Genomic DNA, 22,696 nt, shown 5'->3' with positions numbered 1-22,696 from the left:
TCTCCACGAGATTCATCGGCATTCTAGGTGGCCCTATGGACCCTAGAATAACCCTAGGCGTGCATCTCCCCATCGGGTCCTCTTGGGAGGTGTATGGGCTCTAGATCAGCCCAATCGATCTCTAGATCGGTTTTGTTGATCATTGAGTTATTTGCTGCATGTGATAGGTTAATTGCAACCTAGGACGTGCTAACCCTTGCTGGTTTGTGATCCGGATCTAAATTCGGCGTCAATAGGTACCAACATGCACGCAAGGGTGCGCCTAATCACTAGTTCATCTTAATTCGTACTTGTTCCTTGTTTGCTACACTCATATCCACCTTATTCTACAAGTGTTGAAGTGGAATGAGGTGAAAATTAGTTAACTTTCCGCCGATTGAGATAGATACAAGTATGGCCAAACAAGGCAGTATTGTTGTAGATTTGTGTGAAAAATTAACTAGTTTTCCACCTCAATCCACATCAATCAACAATATAGATTCGGACGGATTAGAAGGCCTCAATACTTTCTAAAACTAGGCAACAATTTTCAAACCAAGTTGAACAATTCAGAAAAAGTGAAGAACAGTTTTTGAAATCATGGTAACTATGTGAACCGAACACTCTACATTCTTTATGAAGCAATCTATGAGAAAAAAATGAATCGCACATTCTTTTAGGCGTAGGGTAGATGACGAAGCGCTTCTAAAATTTGGGCATTACACAGTTTTGTACCAACATATTTCATTTCTAAATTCTGAGATAACAAGCAACTAAGAAATTGTGAATTACTTCATTTCCACGGAACTAAACTATTCTTTCCTCTTGTAATGCAAATATTCTGATAGTGTGTTTTACATGAGGACCCACGTAAAATGGTACAAGTAAAGAATCCTCAAAAAAGAAAAAGCTGAGGAATCCAGAGAGGAAAACAAATTCTGTGCAAACAAACGGTTCACCAATTGCCCACTGGCACCAGATAATCCTTCAAAGCCTTCACCCTCTTCTTGCTCCTTAGTTTCCGAAACGCGCCAGATTCAATTTGCCGAATTCTCTCCCTGCTCACACCCATGATGTTACCAATCTCCTGCAGGGTTCTTATCCGATCATCCTCGAGCCCAAATCTCAGAACAATAACTTGCTTCTCGCGTGTGGTGAGAGTATCTAGTGCCTTGTGTACATCCTTCTTCATGGACATTCTGTTGAGCATTTCTTCAGCTGTCTCAGCACTGGGATCAGCTGTGACCTCCTGAAAACCAAAGGCGTGTGTTACCTGAGCTCTATGGTACATAAGAAACACAGAATGCGATACAGGCATAGAATGGTCATACCTGATATGTCATGTCGGTGGAACCAATTTTACTATCAAGGGATACACTATACTTGGGGAGGTTTACTGCTGCCTCAACTCGTTTAATTGGCATACGAGTGTCCAGTGCAATTTCTTCATTGGTGGGTCGTCTTCTAAGCTTACGGCGAAGTCGTTTTGTGCACTCCTTTACACGGTAACTTGCTTCAACCATGTGAGCCTAGTTACCAGAATTAATTAGTGTGATTAACATATAGCATCTGAGATAACTGGTTTTGATAGATATAATATATAGAAAATATATTTCATCCATTGGGAACATAAATCCTAGTTCAACATAACATGATGCATAATGGACACAACAATATTTGAACTTGAAAAAAAAACAAAAGGGCTCATATGACAGTAATATGGAAGAGTTTTGTCAAAAGATGAGGGGAGCAAGACATTATTAACTGTTAAGTCAACATCATCAAAAGATTTTCATATTAATCCTTACCTCACTTTTTTTTTTGGATAAACTTGTAATCACGCACCAAAGAAACAAAAACGAATCACCCTACGATTCACCTGGTGATAATAATCTATTCTTTGAATTTTTCTAAACTACATATGGGTCACTCATGCATGACCAACCGCGATCTACAGTTGGAGACAAAAGAGTTCATCAAAACACTGATATAGGGAAAAGAACAGGATCTGAGGGGTGGGCATACAGGCAAGCGAAATATTTGGGATTGCTCCGAGACAGATTTACGCATTGCTTGCTTGATCCACCAGTGAGAATATGTAGAGAACCTAAAACCTTTTGATGCATCAAATTTTTCAGCTCCCCTTACAAGGCCCTGCATTCCTTCCTGTGATAAAAAACCTAAAAATAAAATGTTGATGCTAAATACGGCACACCAGAAAATATTTTTCCAATAAAAAAGTATTAGGTTGTATTACCTGAATAAGATCATAAAGGTCCATTCCAGGGCCTTCAAACTCTCTGGCAATAGAGATTACAAGTCTCACATTAGATGTTACCATTCTGTTCTTGCAATAAATACCATAATTCAGGCACTTCCGCAAAGTTTTCTCATCAACTCCAGCTGCTGTTGCCCACTGCGAGAAGGTTGGCTGGCCACCATTGTACTCTGTAAGCTCAGCTTGGATCGCCTCAAGCTTCAAAAGATCCTGCACTAGTTCAAGGTACACAATTTCCATCATTAACTCTGCAATACAAGATTGAAGGTACAAAGTTTCCAAAATTAACTCGCAAACTGCAGCCATGGTTTTATGTGTGAGTAGCGGTTTTCCAAACAACAACACCAGATAAAATTTCAGCTTCAGAAATGTGAAGAGCTCACATTCTTTACTAATTGTTTCTGGAACCTTTAAATTCTTATCATAGATTTACAATACAACTGCAAGATCCAAAAGTCCTGGGCCATGCATGTTGAAAAACTAGGAAGAAAAATCTTCTGCACATGAATATTTTTTTTTGGAAAATCACGTATCATGATTCCCTGTCCTCCAAAATTTTGACCTCTTCAGATTAGAAATGGCAAACCAGAAATAAATAAATTACGTGATCAAAACAATTATCATATGCTCTTCTGGATGGTTATAAAGCTTTAACATCAGAATGTTTCTGATCATAGAGCAATCAAACTAGTTTGTCTTATCATACTTCCTAAACTTTCTTGTAAAAAATGATGGTTGGGTTATTTCAAAGCATAGGAATGCTTGTGTGTACGAGGGTGCCTCTCCTTCAGTTAACTCAATCCTGCGTGAGCTGAATGATGAGCACAGCCTTTGGTGTTTCGCTGGGGCCAAGAAGTTGCAGAACCTAGGTCTTGTTAGTCGCTGAATTCTCACTCTTGGAAGTAGCAGAATTCTTACTCTCATCGAGAGAGGATGACACTATGAGTTGGGACAATTTTCTGGTTTACTTCTCAATGCCATGCCAACCCAAGGGGTTGGGGATACATATTTATAGGCTGCTAGCCAGCCAAGCATATGCCAAGATGCTAGTCTAAGATGCTGTCCTAGATGCTAGTCTAAGATGATGTCCTAGATGCTGTCCTCCAGTCTAAGATGCTGTCGTATGCTGTCCTAAAAACACAAAGACCACAACAGTCCCACAAAGACCACAACAGCCCCACAAAGACCATAGCAGCTAGACTTATCCATCATTCTCCCCCTAAGTTTTGTGCGTCGTCTTGTGGGAAAGTTGAACCATCCCGGTTCTGGAGTAGAGCTCAAGGAACTTGATCCTCCCAAGGGGCTTGGTGAGCAGGTCCGCAAGCTGGTCCTTGGTGTTGATGTAGCTCGCCTTGATGCTCCCTTCCTCAAGACAGCCTCGGAGGAAGTGGTACCTCACCCGGATGTGCTTGTTGCGTTCATGGAAGACGGGGTTCTTTGCCAAGGCCAGAGCGGACTTACTATCCACCCTGAGCTCCACCGCTCTAGTGTCTCTGCCGAGAGGAGATCACCAAGCAGTCGAGCGAGCCAGAGCGCCTGAGTCGAAGCGGTGGAGGCCGTTATGTACTCGGCCTCGCAGCTGGACAGGGCCACCACCTGCTGCTTGACCGACTGCCAGCTAACGAGGCACTTGCCGAGGAAGAAGAGGATCCCGCTCGTGCTCTTGCTGGTGTCGATGTCGCCGGCGTGGTCGCTGTCGCTGTACCCGACGAAGTGTGCCGCCCCAGGGCACCTAGGGTAGTAGAGGCCGTGGTCGAGAGTCCCTGCAACGTAGCGGATGATCCTCTTCACAGCCTACTGGTGCTCCGTTGTCGGTCGCTGCATGAATCGACTAACGTAGCCGACGGAGAATGCCAGGTCCGGTCGTGTGTGGGCGAGGTAGCGAAGGCTCCCCACAAGACGCCGGTACTGCGTAGCGTCCACCTCCTCCGTCGTGCTGTCGTGGCTCAGCTTCAGCCTCTCCTCCATCGGAGTGAGAGCTAGGTTGCAGTCGGTGAGCCCGGCTAGCTCAACGACGCGCTTGGCGTAGGCGGTCTGTCGAAGCGTGATCCCGGAGTCATCCTGGTGCACCTCGATTCCCAGGTAGAAGGAGAGAGGACCCAGGTCACTCATCTGGAAGGTGGCCTTCATATCTTCCTTGAATGCCGCCACCTCCGCATCCTTGGTGCCGGCGATCACCAAGTCGTCGACGTAGACACCCACCAGCAGAGCATTACCTCCACTGCCCCGTCGGTAGATGGCTGCCTCGTGCGGGCTTTGCTCGAAGCCCATCCCCTTTAGCGTGGAATCCAGCTTGGCATTCCACGCCCTCGGTGCCTGCCGCAAGCCATAGAGGGCCTTGCGCAGGCGGAGCACCTTGCCCTCCTTGCCGGGGATCAAAAATCCCGGCGGCTGGTGCACGTAGACCTCCTCCTTCAAGTCGCCGTTAAGGAACGCCGACTTGACGTCCATGTGATGAACACGCCAACCCTCCTGGGCAGCTAGCGCAAGGAGTCGCACAGACTCCATCCATGCCACGGGAGCAAAGGCGTCGTCGAAGTCGACCCCCTCCTGCTGCACGAAACCTCGTGCCACCAAGCGAGCCTTGTGCTTGACGATGGCACCGGCTTCATCCCTCTTCAGCTTGTACACCCACTTAAGGGTGATCGCGCGATGACCACGAGGAAGGTCAGCAAGCTCCCAGGTGCGGTTCTTCTCAACCACATCCATCTCCAACTGCATCGCGGCGCGCCATGCCGCGTGTCTCTCGGCCTCTGCAAACGATCGAGGCTCGCCGTCATCACACGCAAGGTGCAACTACGCCTCCAGGTCGTGAGGCACCGGTCCTAGCACCGGCTGGTCGTCGAGAAGGTTCTCCATCGTACGGTACCGCAACGGCTCGCCGTCGTGGTACGCGTCGACGCGCTCCTCGTCGTGAGAGAGCGAAGTAGCGAGCTCAACCGGGCCGTGCTCGACACGAGCTGGTGGTGGAGTAGACGTGCCCGGAGTGGTACCTGTCGGTGCTGGAGTGCGTGGCGTTGCCGACTGTAGTGGAGCCGGCGAAGAACTCATCGCAGCCGAGGTCCTGGCTGGAGAGCGTGGTGCTGTCGGAGTAGCAGGCGCCGGGGTCGGTGGAGGCTCGGGGACTGGGGTAGACGCGCTCGCCAAAGAAGAGCCGCCTACTCCCCCAGCTCCCTCGAAGTGGACGTACTCGACAGAGAAGTCATCGTACGTCGGAGCCGAGCCATCGTCCACCGCCTTGTCCCACACCCATCCTCGCCCTTCGTCGAACACAACGTCGCGCGCCGTACGCACACGCTATGTCTTCGGGTCGAGGATGCGGTAGGCCTTCGAGCCCTCCGCGTAGCCGATGAACACTCCCGGAGTGCTCCTGTCGTCGAGCTTGCTGATGTGGCCAAGCTCCTTGGCGAACGCGAGGCAGCCGAAGGCCCGCAAGTGGGAGACCGCCGGCTTGCGCCCATGCCAAGCCTCGTATAGCGTCCTGCCGTCGAGCGCCTTGGTAGGCGAGCGGTTGAGGATGTAGACGGCCGTCACCACCGCCTCTCCCCAAAAGACAGCCGGCATCCCCCTCTGCTTGAGGAGGGCCCGAGCCATTCCCACAACCGTCTGGTTGCGCCGCTCGACGACGCCGTTCTGCTGCGGACTGTACGGCGCGGAGTAGTGGCGCTGAATGCCCTCGTCAGCGCAGTACGACGCGAATGCAGCCGCCGTGAATTCGCCGCCGTTGTCGGTGCGCAGCACGCGCAGCTTGAGGCCGCACTCCGCCTCCGCAGCAGCCTGCGCGCGCCTGATGGCGTCCGCAGCCTCTCCCTTGCTGCCGAGGACCATCACCCACATGTAGCGGGAGAGGTCGTCGACGAGCAGCAGGAAGTAGCGTCGTCCTCCCGGTGTGGCCGGTGTCACCGGGCCACACAAGTCCCCGTGCACAAGCTCGAGCCTCTCCTTGGCTCGAAAGCTAGCCCGCTGTGGAAAGGGGAGTCGCCTCTGCTTCGTCAACACGCAGACGTCGCAGAGCTGCTCCACATGGTCGAGGCACGACAGGCCTCGCACCATCTCCGTGGCACTGAGCCGCTTCAGGGCCTCAAAGTGAAGGTGCCCGAAACGCTCGTGCCACTGCCACGCCTCGTCGTCCCGACGAGCAGCGAGACAGAGGGGTTGTGCCACCTGCACGTTAAGGACGTAAAGTCGATTTGCGCTTCTGGATACCTTGGCAAGAAGGCGACGACGACGATCCCAAATCCTCATGACTCCGTCCTCAACCACCACGCGCGAACCGTTCTCATCCAGCTGTCCCAAGCTAATGATGGAGTTCCTCAACGCAGGGATGTAGTAGACTCTGGTGAGCAGCCTGTGCTCACCAGACACGGTGGTGAAGATGACGGAGCCGACACCCTTGATCTCCACACTGGAGGCATCCCCAAACTTGACGGAGCCTCGGACGCTAGAGTCAAGCTCGGTGAAGAACTCCCGTCGACCGGTCATGTGATGGGTGGCACCGGTGTCGAGGCACCACCCGTCAGTCTTGTCGTTGCCGGAGCTGTCGCCGAAGAGGGCGTGTGCTTTTGGCTCGTCGAGGTGGAGAGCCGCTGTGGCCAGTGCCGCTGGAGGTAGCTCAATGCTTGCATGTGCCATGAACAGAGCCAGCTCCTCCTCCGCCTGTGCGACATGGGCCTGGCCGCGTCGTGGCTGTCAGCAGTGCTTGGCCCAATGGCCGAGCTGACCGTGGTTGCGGCATGCGTCGTCTCTTGCCGGCTTGTGCCTACCGGCGGCACCGCCCTGGGCGCCTCCGCAGGCATCACCTTCGGCACGTCCTCGCGCCCCGGCCTGGGCGTCTCTGCGCACCTTGCGTGGCTTGCCACGCTTGCGGCCGCCTGTCGCGGAAGAAGGCTCCCCCTTCTTCCGATCACCTTGGCTGGCAAGCCACTGCTCCCGAGTGAGGAGCTTCCCGCCAGTGGTGATGGGCCCCGAGAGAGATTGTGGCTCATCGCTGTCGACGACCTTGAGGCGACCTATCGCCTCTTCGATCGACATCGTGGAGAGATCCAGCAGGGACTCGATCGAGCGAGCCATCTGCTTGTACTTCTCGGGGACGCAGCGAAAGAGCTTTTCGACAGCTCTCTCCTCGCCGTAGGTGTCATCGCCGAACTGCACCATCTTCTGCAACAGAGTGTTGAGACGGAGAGCAAAGTCATCAACGTCCTCACCTGGCTTGAAGGCCAGGTTCTCCCACTCCTTGCGAAGTGCCTGCAGTGTGGACTTGCGGGCGCGGTCGCTGCCGATGCGTGCCGCAGCGATGGCGTCCCAAGCCTCCTTGGCAGTCCGCTTGTTGGTAAGCGAGTGCATCCGCGCCTGTCTGGGCTGCCGCCACGCTCGTGGGCGTGCGCGGCTGCCCACTGCGCCGCCCGCGCTGCCTCCCTCTCTAGCAGCTCGAGGTCCACGTCGGCAGTGTCGTCAGCGGAAATGGAGCTGCCGATGCTGCCGCGCAGAGCCTCGACCTCCGCTGTCGCCGCACGCGCTGCATTCGCCGCCTCCGCTTTGGCTGCTGCAAGCCTCGACGCCCTTGCCGCCGCTGCAGCGGTCTCTGCCGCTGCTCGCTCGCGTTCCTCTGCCGCAGCAAGTTTGGCCTCCTGCCGACGTCGCGTGCTCGAGACGACCGAGCGCTGAGACTGCCCTGCGGACATGACACGCTACCGGAGGGCTGCTGCATGGGGAGAGGGCTGCTTCAGACGAGCTGCTGCTCGTCTGCGCGGGGGAGGAGTGAGCAGGAGCGGCCGGAGCTGCTGCTCGCAGCTGGGGCTGTTGTGTGGCTGGGAGAGGAGATGAGCAGGAGATGCTCAGGCTATAGGATAATACGGCTCTGATACCACTTGTTAGTCGCTGAATTCTCACTCTTGGAAGTAGCAGAATTCTTACTCTCATCGAGAGAGGATGACACTAGGAGTTGGAACAATTTTCTGGTTTACTTCTCAATGTCATGCCAACCCAAGGGGTTGGGGATACATATTTATAGGCTGCTAGCCAGCCAAGATGCTAGTCTAAGATGCTGTCCTCTAGATGCTAGTCTAAGATGCTGTCCTAAAAACACAAAGACCACAACAGCCCCACAAAGACTATAACAGCTAGACTTATCCATCAGGTCTTAGCAGCACAATTTGAGTTAGCTTTGGTCTTGGCCGGTCATGCTGTTTTTTCCTTTCCTTTAGACTAGTGCCAGTGTGATGTAAATCCCCCCTCATACCTGATCCCCGTATGAGGGGTTGATATATAGGATCGTTTTTTCTCTCTATAATACAAAGAAGCGTAGCTCTCCTGCATTTTCGGGAAGAAAAAAATGATGGTTTGGTTCTGCGCAGTCAAACTACTTAAATTTTGGCCATTGGTTTTTAATATTGAGATTGAGCATTTGTATAATGTTAGTAAATTTGTCATTAGAAGTACATTGAGAATACTAGGTTTTTCTACATAACACAGATATTAATGGTAGAATAGCATTGGAGTGTATCTATGTCCAAATGGAACCTTTTTGTGGCAGGAAAGAGCAATGTAGTGGCTGACCCAATGGCAGATTTCGAAATTACGTCAGGGCTTCAATTAATGTACAATCATATACAGAGTCCAGAAAGTCTTTAGATCCTATACTTGATCAAATACAAAGACGAAGCTCTTTGTCCTTGAGAAGATGAACATCTATCATTATTGATTGAATTTTTGACAAGGTTACAGAGAACACTTATCGAAGAGAAACAGAGCTAGGGGAAAACAGAGTTAAGAGAGCGGCAGCCAGGGGAGGAACCCAGGCGACGCCCAACACTAAAGGCAGGAGGCTGCCAGCAAGCAGTAAATACAGCAGTTAAATATGGAGTTGAAGTTGCTAACACCTACCCCCCACCCCCCCGGCAGTCGAAACATTGGCAGCACGAACGTTGAGGCTGGACCGAAACTCCCTAAAGACTCAGGCCGGGAGCGAATGTAATCAGTCAAACAGTGTGGTGTGTGGTGTGAGTTGTAAAGGGTTCTTGACCCTTCTTTCTTCTTAATATAATGAAGGGCAGCTCTCCTGCGGTTTTGAAGAAAAAAACTAAGGCCGGGAGCCCTTTGGTGAAGATGTCGGCGAATTGGGAGGTGGTCAGGACGTGAAGAACATGAACAGCACCCATGAGGCAATGAAGTTCGCGGATGTTGAACTGAGTTGCTGGAGAGGTAAACAGCACTAACATCACCACAGTAGACAAGAGTGCTGCGAGGGGAGCGGTGGGTGAAGTTCCTGGAGAAGTTGACGCAACCAGCATGCTTCGGCAATACAATTTGCTACAGCCCGATATTCAGATTGAGCACTAGAGCGTGAAACAGTGGACTGCCTTTCGGATGACCAGGAGACAAGATTGTCGCCAAGGAAGACAGCATAGTCAGAGATAGATTTACGGGTGTCAAGACAACCAGACCAATCAGAATCAGTGTAGACTGAGCTCAGAGGCAACAGTTGGCTAAAGAAGCCCATGGGAGATGGTGCCCTGGAGGTAGCGTAGAATGCGCTTCACAGCAGACAGGTGGGGGCTCCCGGGGGGCATGCATATGTAAGCAGACTTGTTGAACAGCCTAGGCAATGTCAGGCCTAGTGAAAGTGAGGTACTGAAAGGCCCCAACAAGGCTGCAATAGTGTGTAGGATCTATGACCAGAGCTCCATCAGTCTCAGATAGCTTGGCTTGAGTGTCAACAGAGTGCTGCAAGGTTTGCAGTCGACCATGCCAGCCTGCTGAATGATATCCAGGGTATACTGCTTCTGGGCTAACCTCTCAACAGTTGTGCCCAAGAAATGGTGCAGACGACCAAGATCTTTCATGGAAAATTCTTGCTGCAAGGCAGAGAGATGCTTCGGCGAAGGAGGGAATCACTTGACGCTGTAAGCACCATGTTATCCACATACAGTAGCAGGTAAACAGTTTCAGAGCTGCGGTGATAGATAAACAGTGAAGTATCAGAGCTGGTTTCAGTGAATCAAAGCTTGAGAAGGTATGCAGCAAAACAACTGTACCATGCTCGAGGAGCCTGTTTGAGGCCGTAGAGGCATGGGCGGAGCCACGCGAGGGCCATAGGGGGCTGCGGTCCCCCCTTGGTCAATGGAGTTTTCTTAAGAGCAAAACGTGAGCAGCTGCGGCGTATGTTATTAAGTGCAATACGCTCGAGTGAATTCTTCGTCTGGTGCTATCCCAGCACATCTTGCCGAACTCAGCACACGGTGCTTCGATTAAAAAATTGGCTTGCACTGCTATAGATGCGCCTGAAGTCTTTGAATCTCTCTCTCTCTCTCTCTCTCTCCTCTCTCTCTCTCTCTCTCTCTCTCTCTCTCTCTCTCTCTCTCTCTCTCCCTCTCTCTAATTCACCTGGTCTACATGTAGGAAGGAGAAAAGTGACTTTTTCTCTCTCTCTCTCTCTCTCTCTCTCTCTCTCTCCCTGGTTAATTCACCTTGGTCTACATGTAGGAAGGAGAAAAGTGACTTTTTATTTGTTACTAATGCTTGATACTTGATAGACTACATGCTAGCTTGGTGCAATATGTTGGACTGAAATTTACTAAGATATATAGCCTCTTTGATGTGGACTGTGGCTAGCAATACCTTCTATTCTAAATGCTGCAACTGCTATTAGGCAATATAGATTTTTTTAGCTCCCATGACAGTTGGCTACTGCTGCCTACAACAATTGCTATACTACATAAAGACAATATATGTTTCGCAAGCATTTCTCTTCTTAAAGCATTGGCTGGCATTGTATTGAATGATGTTGGAGCTCATCCACGATGTCATCAAACGAGTCTTACATATGCACAAGCACTTCATCTCATTTTTCATCTTACTTGCTGGCTTCTCTTGTTTAGGGAGCAAGCGCAAGCTGGAAGGTAGTAGCATCTAGCTAGGTGTGGCATGAGCTTATGGAATTGGCCCCCTCTTGATTTTAGCTCAGGCTCCGCCACTGCGTAGAGGGACTTGTTGAGGCGGCAAACATGATTGGGTAGACCAGAATCAACAAAACTAGTGGGCTGGCAACAATAGACTGTCTCTGTTAAGGTCCCGTTATGAAATGTGTTCTTGACATCCAGTTGATGAACAGGCCGCTAAGAGAGAGCTAGGGTGAGAACTGTCCAAACTATAGCAGGTTTGACCATATATTAAGGTCCACAATATTAGAGATATGTAGTCTAACACATGTATATCATGTTACTTGGACTCCAAGATGTACTTGACTATATATATGAAAGGGTGAGGTGTTTCCTATAGACACGTGAACACTGTGTGAAACCACGAAGAACAGCGAGCTTTATAGCGATCCAAAGAGCCATCAACATGAAATTTGTGACGAAAAATCCACTTCCCGGTCAACACATTAGCACGTGGAGGTTGTGGAACAAGATCCCAGTTGTGATTGGCCTAGAGAGCAGCAAATTCAACCTCCATAGCAGCCCGCCAGTTAGGATCGGCGAGAGCACTCCGATAAGTCCTTGAAATGGGAGAAAGAGACTCGGCATGGTATACCAGCTGTCAAAAGCCAACCTTTCCTTGGGTGGCCATTGGATGACGATTGACCACCAGAGAAACAGGAACAGGAACGGGCAAAGCAGGAGGCACAGAGCTTAGTGAGGATTGTGCATGAACAGACAGTGGCGACAAGTATAAACCTAGGTAATACACCATGCTGGGGGTATGTACAGCCCCAAGCCAGTCGAGGATGATGCTCTGAGCACATCCGGAGCCAAGAGAGGAAAAGCAGGCGACAACACCAATCTGCTGGTGCAGGAGAGGACCTGGCGCCAACACCAGAGCCCACGGGAGCTGTCGGCTGGGCTACTGCAGGTGGAGCAGGAGCAGTGGTCGGTGAGGTAGGGGTCACAACAGCAGCTGGTAGCGTGGTAGTTGCCACAGCAGCAGCCGGTGACATGGTAGGAGGCACAGCAGCAGTCCGCTGGGCTGCTGGAAGGGTGGCAGCAGTGAGCACTGTGAGGAGTACCTGCAGGAGAGAAACCAGCAAGTGGGCCAAGAACGGGCACCTGAGGCTCAGACTCAAGTAAAAAATCAAACTCATTAGCGGGAGGAGGGGATGGTGTCTTGGCAAAGGGAAAGGAAGATTCATCCAAGATGACATGGCGAGAAACAATGATTCTATTTGAGGATAGATCAAGACACCAGAAACCTTTGTGAATGGAGGAATAACCAAGAAAGACACAGAGTGGAGCGAGGGCTAAGTTTATGTGGAGCAGTGGCAGATAGGTTTGGGTAACAAGCACAACCAAACACACGGAGATGATAGTAGGTAGGGTGTTGGCCAAAGAGAGCATGCTGAGGAGTAATAGATGCAAGAGTTTTAGTGGGGAGACGGTTTAATAAGTAGGTAGCAGGGTCAACCCAGTAAGAAGCCGGAAGGGAAGTCTGAAAGAGGTGAGAGCGCACAATGTTGTTAGTGGAACGTATGATGCGCTTGGCATTGCCTTTCTGTGGGGAGATAGGGAGCACCATGCTTGAGGAAGGATCGAGAGGAAGAATTGTCGAACTCACGTCCATTATCACACTAAACACTCTTAATGGCGCAGCAAAATTGAGTGGTCTCGTGAGTGAAGAAATATGCCAAAACAGGCGTAAGGGAAACGTCCAGAGATAGTGGGAGCAATCATCAAGAATGACAAGACAGTATTTGTAGCCAAAAACACTCGCAACTGGGGAGGTCCACAAATCACAATGAATTAAGTCAAAGTTCTTGAGAGCTCGAGACGTAGAAGTAGCAAAAGGTAGCCAAATGTGACGGCCCAATTGGCAAGCATGACAGAGAGTTTCACTAGTAGTAGAATGTTAAGTAATTGCAGAACTACTAGAGAGCTTAGAGCAAGCGTCATGTCCAGGATGGCCGAGACGCCCATGCCACAATGTAGTGTGGGCAGCAGCAACAAGGGCATAAGAGGATGAAGTAGGCGCCGAAGGATGCAGGGTGTAGAGGTCCGGAGCTATTGCACCTGACGATCATGTTCCTGGAACGAAGATCCTTTATAGAGAGACCAAAGGGGTCAAATTCAATAGAGCAATGATTGTCAGTGGTGAACTGACAAACAAAGATGAGACTTATAACAATGTTAGGAACAATGTGACGACGGGCGCAACAATCACCGGCGACACGGGACCCCAAATTCCACCATGAAACCTACCTATATCGACTGTTTCAATGACAATGAATATCTATCTTTATAGATTGAATCTTTGACAACTTTACAGAGAACACTTATAGAAGAGAAACAGAGCTAGGGGAAAACAGAGTTAAGAGGGCGGCAGCCAGGGGAGGAACCCAGGCGACAGCCAACACTAAAGGCAGTACACACTGGGATGGTTCCTAGGAGGCTGCCAGCAAGCAGAAAATACAGCAGTAAAACATGGAGTTGAAGATGAATAGGAAGCATTGCTAACAGTCTTGAGACTTTTTCTTTTTCATACACAGTTGTTCAGTTGTCTAGGTACTTAATGGAACACAATAAAATCTGTCAAGCTAACTTCTAAGCTGAGAAGATTCACTAGTACACTGATAATTAAAAGATAGTCTCGAGTTGTAATAATATAGTCTTACCTGAATACCTTCTGAGAACTCAACCTCTTCCTTGGCTGTAAGAAGTCTCCTGCCAGTCATCTTCCACAAAGAACCTAAAGGATTCATACTAGATGAGGAACCCTTGGACCGCTTCTTCTTTGAGGATGATGCAGCCTTTTGTGAAGCACGGAGAGTTGTGCTAGCCTTTATTGCTGCTCTAGTTCTCCTAGCTCTCCTCTCAGATTGACGAGCAGATTTCACAGCTATGTTCTCAGTGTACTGTGCATAAGCATCTAATTCATCTTCAGAAGCCATGATACCATAAGACTCCAAATCCTCCATCAAAGGATTATTAGCATACATGTCAGGACTGTTCGATTGCATCTCTGTGCGAAGGATTTCATTTGCCAAGTAGTTGTCCACACCCTTTTTTTGTCTAATAATAGGCTGATGGTTGTTTTTTTGTACCATCTGAACAACTTCTTGCGCAGCTTCAGCAGCTGCTCTGGCAAGAGCAACTGCCTCTGCGGCTGCGGCTTCTACTACCGCCTCTTCATTTAGAAGTGCTTCTGATGCCAGAGTTGCCTCAAAGTTTCTCTGACATACATTACAAAGTAAAAGTGAACAAATATTGTGATGTTCTACATTCTACTATACTGTTAAGGAATTTCTCACACTACAGGCAATGCTGGAAAGGCAGCAGCCTTCAACAAGAAAAGAAAAAGGCTTAGAAGCCTATAAAGGAACATGATTGTGTTTGCCTTATATAATGACTCAATTTCATCCTTCCTTCTAGAAGCTTAAAACTCCTGCTTCATTTCTTTTTCTTCCAACACTGCTAGAGAAATACTCCGACAATTCAAGGAAGCAGAACTGAAATTACCAATAATTGTCCCCACAGATCAAAATTAGACCTGCTGATTTGATATAAAATGTTCGTCTTCCAAGTAGGAAATCAGTAACAGACATGAACTGAAACTCGTACAACGTCACTTCTTATTCAATGTTCCTACATTTTTAACAGTGGGATTTAGCACTTGCTATGCTAGATTTTGCAATAAATAGCCTGCAGCTACAGTTACTAGCCGCTCCAATCAGTTGGCCCTGAACTCATTTTGTTCTAGGAAAAGCACCTCATGGTCATGGGTTCGTGGCATTGTTTGAGAGTGATTAATGTACTCTTATTTGTTGATCATCAACGCATCCAACAAAGGAGTGGACTAAGTCTCCCAATTTGTCACATGTTAAACTAAACACAGCACCAAAAGCGGGCAAAGACAGTACAGCAAATGTAATTCGGAAGACAATCCAGCAAAAACAGAGCAGTGCGGGCCACCTGAATCGCCGGAGCCGCGTAAGCGAGCCTCAGCTGCGCCGCGCTGCCGTTGGTGCGGTCGTGGACGACAACGGCGGAGGTGACGGCGCAGTGGACGCGGAGCGCGGAGCACCTGGAGTAGGACGAGGAGGAGGAAGGCACGTGGGCGGCGACAGACGGCGCCCACATGAACTGCGGCGCCAGGCACGCCATCGAGGAGCCAGGGCTGGCTGCTTGGCTCGTCTCACCGGAGTGCCGTCTCCATTGCTGCCGGGAGGAAAGAGAGGTGTATAGGTGGAGGGACGGGACGGTGGGTATGGAATTCAGGTTTGTTTTAGTCTGGATAAGGGGAGCTCAGTCAGACAGAACTCAGCCTATTCGCACTCGTCCACCTCTATTTCCATCTCTAAAAAAGAATATTTTATCCTAGTCATCGAGATTCTCTACTCTATATCTATTTTTTCCGCACTCATGTTATCTCTATCCCATACTCTATACCTACTATTTCATATTTTATTCCCCTCTCTTTCCCTTTCTCTCTCACCGACCCTTTTTCTTTCCGTGCTACAGTGTACGCTGCCGGGCCGTTTGCAGGCGCTCGGTGCAGACGCACGGTACGCTAAACCTGGCGTACCGCTTGCTTTACCGTGCGCGGTGCGGACAGCCTCAGGCCTGCTCAGCCGCGACCCGGACTGAGAGTTAGTGGGCTGAATGCTAGGCTGGGCCATGCTAGAAAAAAAAAACACCCTTCCAATCCTTCGACACCAAATTCCATTTGAGATCCGACCAACAAGTCCAGCGCGGTCCCCTCCTCCTTACTAATCCAACGAGCGATCCGTGCCCGCACCTAGTGAACCACTCCTAATTCCATTTGGAGAGACGTTCACCTGTTTTGAATAAGGCGAACGATCTGACCAACGAGTCCAGCACAGACCCTCCGCGGTCCCCTCCTCCTTGCTAGTCCAGCGAGTGATCCGCGCCCACACCTAGGGCATGTTTGATAAGGTGGCTGAGGCTGGCTCGGCCCTGTCTATAGTGGTGCAAGTGCTCGTTTGGTTTCCCTGTACCAATCCGACCGGACCCAATAAAGATCTTATTTGATTCCCATGTGGGAGACCGGTTGAGGACCAACTAACACCAACTGCTAACTTGAGATGACGTTTGGTGTGGGGCAATGTCAACCCGGCCCAAATGGAGGAAGCAGAATGGAAATAGATCAAAGCAATGAGCACAACTTCATTCCAATTTGTAATGGAGTTCCATTACAATAACAGTACTTAAGGTAAATTAAGTATATTACTAATAGGCCTCAGACATCATAAATACATCATTTGCAACCATAGTCGGCTTCAAGTTAGAAGCACAAAACAAAAGTAGCAACAGAGAGCAGGAACCACCATCTCAAGTTTGCAAAGGAAATGAATAGATTGACATAGGTTTGAGATTAAGGATTACAAAAACCAACATCACATGGAGCCAGCTAATTAACCTTACAATTGTGTCATCATCATCCTACGAACTGCACTTACATTGGCTGCACACCGACAGCTTGAACCGAAGACCAAAGACCAGCAGCAAAAGAGTGACATGTAACACCCTAAAATTAGCAATATTTTAAAATAGGAGAATTTGATTTATTATGCATTTTTGTGAGCATTTGAATTTAGGAAAATAATAATTTTGTTAAAAATAAAATCAAATATAGGCTTACAATCATATGTGTGCATTCATGCTACTGCATAATAATTTTTTAGTGGTGTGATTTGAAATCAAACTTTAAATTGTTTTGAATTTGCATTTTAAGATTTGCTTTGAAAAAAAAATAGAAAAGGAAAAAAATGAATTTCCCTCCCTCATTTCTCCTTTCCCTGCTTTCGGCCCAGTCGGCCTGCCTCTCTTTTCCCGCTCGCGGCCCGTTCCCATCCCGCATGGCCCGCTTCCTGCGCGGTCTTGCTTCCGCGTGCCGGCCCATCTCCCGCGCCCCGCTCCTTCCACACGGCCCAGCTTCGCCCCGGCCCAGGTCTATGCCGCGCCCGCGTGTTCTCCTCTCCTCCCTCTCGCTGACCACGTTTGCCCACCTGGCAGCTGTCTTCTTCCTTCGGATCAAGACTGAGCCGGACTCTACCGCGCCGCCGTGTCCGACTTTGCTACGCCGTCGTCGATGCCGTGTCGCCCAAGTCGTCCCCGTCTCATAAAAACCGGATGCCCCATGCCCGTTCCTCTCTATCCAAACCCCAGAGCAAGCACCGCCCCTGCTCAAGCCCGAGGCAGCCAACCCTACCACCGACGCGAGCTTGGAGAGCCATCACTGTTTCGTCGAGCGCTGCGCTGCCCTCCGTTTCTCCCCGCTTGTTTTTTCGGTTCCGGTGAGTTCCCCACTCTCTCCTCTCTCTCTCTCTCTCCTGGGCCCCTCCGTTCAGAAAACCGTGCACCGTAGGCTCCTACCCGACATCTCTGGCGAGCTCGTCGCTGTTCCGGCCATGGCGCCGCCGCGCCCGTCCTGTCCGGCCGGCCGCCGTCGCCTCTCACCCGCCTGATCGAATCCTGGCCATCCAAATCTAATACAGTGGCCTATATCGAAGGATACCCCTTCGCTGTGAGATTTGCAAGAACCCCCTTATAATTATTTGAGTCTTAACCCGCGGTCCATAGCGCCTTCCCAGATTTCATTTTCTTCTTTTGAAAGCGTACTTTGGTTTGGTTAGATCTAAAATACGTTTTCACTTATTTACAGTTTTGCTACTAATCTTGTTTTAGCCATAAAATATCTGTTTTAACTCCGATTTGATCCGTTCAAGTTGCGTTAGGTTCATAATTCCATAATCTACATGTTCATACTACTTTTATGTAGGTTTTCAATGTTTAAAATTCGAGGTTAGATTTAATCTATTATTTTACTATAGAAAATCTTATTTAATTCATAACTTCTTCGTTTTAGCTCCGATTTTTATGATTTTCGCGTCTGTGTGTTCGTAGTGAGACGTAGATTCATTTTTCAAACTTTTCATCTTGATTTTATGATGTTGGTGTACTGTTCTAATCTATAGCTTTTGTTTGGTATGTATAATTGCTTCTAGATGCTTGTATGTTGCTATGATTATCGGGTATAGACGGTGAGCAATTCGTGGGAGATCAAGGGTACTACTTTGACGAGCAGGATCAACAGGAGTACTTTGCTCAAGGCAAGTATAGCATGGGATCATCCTTGTTTCCTATTTACTTTAATACATTAAATTCATATTGCATGAGTCACCTTGATAGGGATTCCCTAGAATTAAACTTTTACACTATCACCTATAGGATATGCATTGGGTAGCTTTGCTAGTGCTCAATTAAACCATGATCTTGTAACTTGACTAATGGTATATGCAATAAACATTAAAATATAACTTTTTAGCAACTTGGAAACAGGAGGTTAGAGTGTTTAGCAACTTTCTAAATGCTTCAGATTCCTCTCCCTAAGGACTTATCTATAAGTGATCATCCAGGACTTCCAATACAGCTATGAGGGCTACATGGCTCTAGCTTTAGCTCAGTATGAGGACCTTTTCTAGCTTGTTAGAGGTTACCTTTATGGCGCAAGAGGGGTATGTTTTGAGTTGGATATAGTGCGGCCTCTGTCCGCCAGTGTATAGGCTACGCGTCATTGTGCCTGTCGAAAGGGGAGCCCTATATTCGTAGGCCATAGAAACGTAGCGGCCCTAACTTGTTAGACAAATCTTTGAAAGGATTCATAGTGACCCATGCCTGCTCACCTTGGAATTGTTTTGAGAGTAATTAACCCGGGCATATGGGTATCACAACTCACAGTGAAAGTGTACAATCTCTGCAGAGTGTAAAACTAGTATATTAGTCGTGCTCACGGTCACGAGCGGCCTTAGAACCCTTATGGAATAGAAGAACACTAAGAATTATCTATTTATGCTAGTTATTATTCATGTTTATATTGATCATGTGTTTTGCATTGGGAATTGAAACAACTTGTTGCTACTCTTAAGCTAAAATTATGACAACTAAAAGCTGAATGCTGTTAAACTTGTGTCAAGCTTTTTGAGCCTCATGAACCCCATGTTACACTTGTTGAGTACGACATGTACTTACACTTGTTTATTTTCATTATTTGGGTAAAAATCTTGGATGGGTAACAGATGGCTATGGTAATGACGATTTTCCTGAGGATTACTAGTCTTGTGGTCAACCAGTTGATATCCCTGTGATGTGGAGCTTCCGCGAGAGATCTTTTCTTACTTCCGCTACATTTATGTGAAGACTATCTTATTCATGATGTAATAAACACTTGTGATGATACTATTCATAATTTGCCGGCTTATGTGTGTGACTGATCTCTGGGCGCATATAAGATTTTGCATCCTATTTTATCCTTAAAATCGGGTGTGATATATTGGTATCAGAGCTGTGTTGACTGTATGACGCAAGCCTAGTTAGCAATGGTTGTTTTAGCTTCTTTTGCTTCACTCATTTCATGCTTTCCATCTCACTCTTATTATTTGCTAAAGTTTTATGCTTCTTTTGCCTTACTCTATTATGAAAATTATTGCTTCTAATCTAATTAAATCTAATTCTATAGATGCCTCATGCTAGTAAGACTGCCCACATCAGCATCGGAGGTTACTACCCGCCTCGTGGTTTGTCCATGGAGCCTGAGGAGGAGGAACCCCAGGAACAAGAATTTGATTTGCCAACACCCGTACCTACGCCTGAGCCAGTCTAGGAGGAACCTGAAGAAGTCGAGGTTGTCTTACTATCCGACGATGAGGATGAGGAAGACGCTGGTGAAGAGGATGAGCCGATCCCGCCCCTAGGATGGATGACAAAGGTCTGGTATAAGCTAGGGTGTGAATCCTCCGTTTCGCACCACCGACTCATGGGGATTCTTCAGACCTACTACGGTGATTGGGATGCAGCTATGGAGTACATCTATAATGAACATACGCATCCTCTGGAGGACACCTATTGGAAGACTAGGGTGTGCATCTCCATCAAGGACGAACAGAAAGGCGCATACCAGTTGGACTCAAACTATGCGCATCATGCTTACTATGCCACCATGGAGGATACCATAGAAGATGCTACCGCTGCAACTTGCATAGGTCTTTGTGGTCATCGATTTGAGGATATGAAGGAGGACCAATATCGATTCCTCCCTCACCAACACCCAGAATTGGGATGTTCAATGATGGACCCTCAGAGCACGGATCTAACTACCCAAGTGATGGTACACTTTGGCTATGAGTCCATAGCAAAGATTCACCGATTGGAGGATTAGTTGAAAGCACAACAAAAAACCATTAAGAGACACCAACAGGTGATAGATGAGCAAAGGGTGTGTCTCAACCTACCAAAGATGTATGAGGAGCTTCCCCATAAACCTCGCCCATAGATGTTGGAGTCCCTTTTTATGTAATAAAATGATAGTAGAACGAGTCAAGTTGAGTCTAGTCGAGTCTATTAGTGCGGTGTGAACATTGGTGTGCCTAGTTGATTTGTTATTATGTTTATTGTGAGTTGGATCTTTGTAATGAGTGCTGGAACTTTGTGGGCCTGTCCACAAGTTTCATAGTTAAGAATATTAAAGTTTGGGTCAATAAAAAAATAGTTGGGTTTGGTATATCTTGTTCTCTCAGAATCTGTTTTTCGGAGCACCCTGCACTTATCTCAATGCCAATTAAAATCTACTTGACCAAAAACTATAAAATTTTTATGGGAATAACTATACTTAAGTACATTTCCAATGCCACTAGAATCACCCCTATATCTCATCTGGTTTGTAAGATATCGCTGTTTTAAGATAAAGTTTCTGCACGGTCTGAAATCTAGAACAGTTTCGAATGTGTCGTGTTTGAGTAACCTAACGATAGAATCTGAGAATGTGGTCTGAAGAAAAGTTGTAGATAATTTCTTAAGATTTCCAACCATATAAAGTACGTCTCTTTTGGATCTCTATAACTTGAGATATGACTATTTTACCAAGCTGCTGATGTTGGAACTCGTCCAAAAAAATTTCAGAATGTATTCTAACTTGAAAATCTCTAAAATTTGAATATTTGTGTTGGATGGCAGATGTCTGAAAGAGGAAGAGGCCGAGGTCGTGGAGATGTTCCCCCACATCCACCACCACCACCGCCACCGACAATTAAGCAACTTCTGGTAGTGCAAACACAGCTTATGCAAGCGTTGGTGCAGAATCAGCAGAACCATCCAATTGGTGGAGCATCGCGTGATAAGCTTGGTGAATTCTTGAAGGGCCGTCCCCCGATGTTTTCTCATGCCACTGACCCACTAGAAGCAGATGATTGGCTTCGCGCAGTGGAAAAACAACTCAACATAGCGCAGTGCGATGATCAGCAGAAAGTGTTATACGCTTCAGGATAGCTCCAGGGAGAAGCTCAAGACTGGTGGGAGTCATTTGAGTATGGATGTCCTGCTAATGCTCCTCCTATCACCTAGCAAGAGTTTAGAGATAATTTTAGGACCTACCACATACCTAAAAGATTGATAGAGCTCATGCAGGAGGAATTTAGAGCTCTGAAGTAGGGATCCATGTCTGTTGCTGAGTATCGTGACAAGTTTGCTTAGTTGTCACGTTATGCTCCAAATGAGGTGGTTGATGATGCCAATAAGCCATGCCATTTTCTCAAGGGTCTATATGATGGTCTGCAGCTCTAGCTTATGTCCAATACATACCCCAACTTTCAGACGGTGGTGAATCGCGCCATTGTTATTACAATAAAGCACAAAGAGATGGAGGCCAAGAAGAGGAGGCTTCAGGGACATGCCTCTAGAAGTAATACCCGTCCACGTACCAATCCTCAGCAAGGCTTCCCGCTATAAGGAAAATGGACCCTAGGCCCATTTACTTTAGATTTTTATGTTTGATGACCAACACAACTAAATTGGACTAATAAATTTGCAAGTGATTGTTTTGTAGTTCAATAGGGTGCAAGGCGTGACTTGGACGAAGGCGACATGATGATCCGATGATCAACACCATAAGCAAGACCCTAGGAGCACAAGAGAAGACCCAAGATATCAAGCAAAGTCCAAGCACGAAGATAGGAACCAAGCCATACGCAAGATCGCGAAGAAATGAGCTCATAGAGGTGACCGGACGCTGGACCAGACGCTGGCGGAAAGTGACCGGACGCTCCGATCAAGAGGCTCAACAACAGGCATCAGCAGTAGTGACCGGACGCTGGACCAGACACTGGCAGCAAATCGACTAGATGCAGAACTACAGTGTCCGCCCGAGTATAGAAAGGTTCTAGAGCGACGAAATTGCGACCGGACGCGTCCGGTGGCATGTGACCGGACGCTGGCAGCGTCCAATCGGTGGATCGCGGCTCCAATAGTCAGGACACCTGGACACGTCTGGTCAGGACGTGATCAGCATCCGGTCAGTAACAGAAAAGTGTGATTTCGACCCTAATGGCTACTTTCTCAGTGGGGCTTATAAATAGACCCCCCAACCGGCCAAATGAAGAGTGTGGAGCTGAGGAAACATATCAAGGGTGTTGATACACCATTTTAGTGATCTCCACTT

General features: G+C 48.2%; 1 protein-coding gene across 1 annotated transcript; it reads right to left on the bottom strand.

The window, feature by feature from the left end:
• Nucleotides 1-767: 767 nt before the first annotated feature.
• LOC136482098 (RNA polymerase sigma factor sigB-like) lies at nucleotides 768-15,456 on the bottom strand. The gene is made up of 6 exons (XM_066479346.1): nucleotides 15,157-15,456; nucleotides 13,860-14,417; nucleotides 2,237-2,467; nucleotides 2,005-2,145; nucleotides 1,311-1,508; nucleotides 768-1,228 (listed from the first exon to the last, which is right to left on the bottom strand). Exons 1-6 carry the CDS (start codon nucleotides 15,346-15,348, stop codon nucleotides 935-937), a joined length of 1,614 nt encoding a protein of 537 aa, XP_066335443.1. The 5' UTR covers nucleotides 15,349-15,456; the 3' UTR covers nucleotides 768-934.
• Nucleotides 15,457-22,696: the final 7,240 nt, after the last annotated feature.

Source organism: Miscanthus floridulus, chromosome 9 (assembly GCF_019320115.1).
Source record: "Miscanthus floridulus cultivar M001 chromosome 9, ASM1932011v1, whole genome shotgun sequence".
In the NCBI taxonomy this organism is placed as follows: Eukaryota; Viridiplantae; Streptophyta; class Magnoliopsida; order Poales; family Poaceae; genus Miscanthus; species Miscanthus floridulus.
This window is presented reverse-complemented; position numbering and strand designations above follow the sequence as displayed.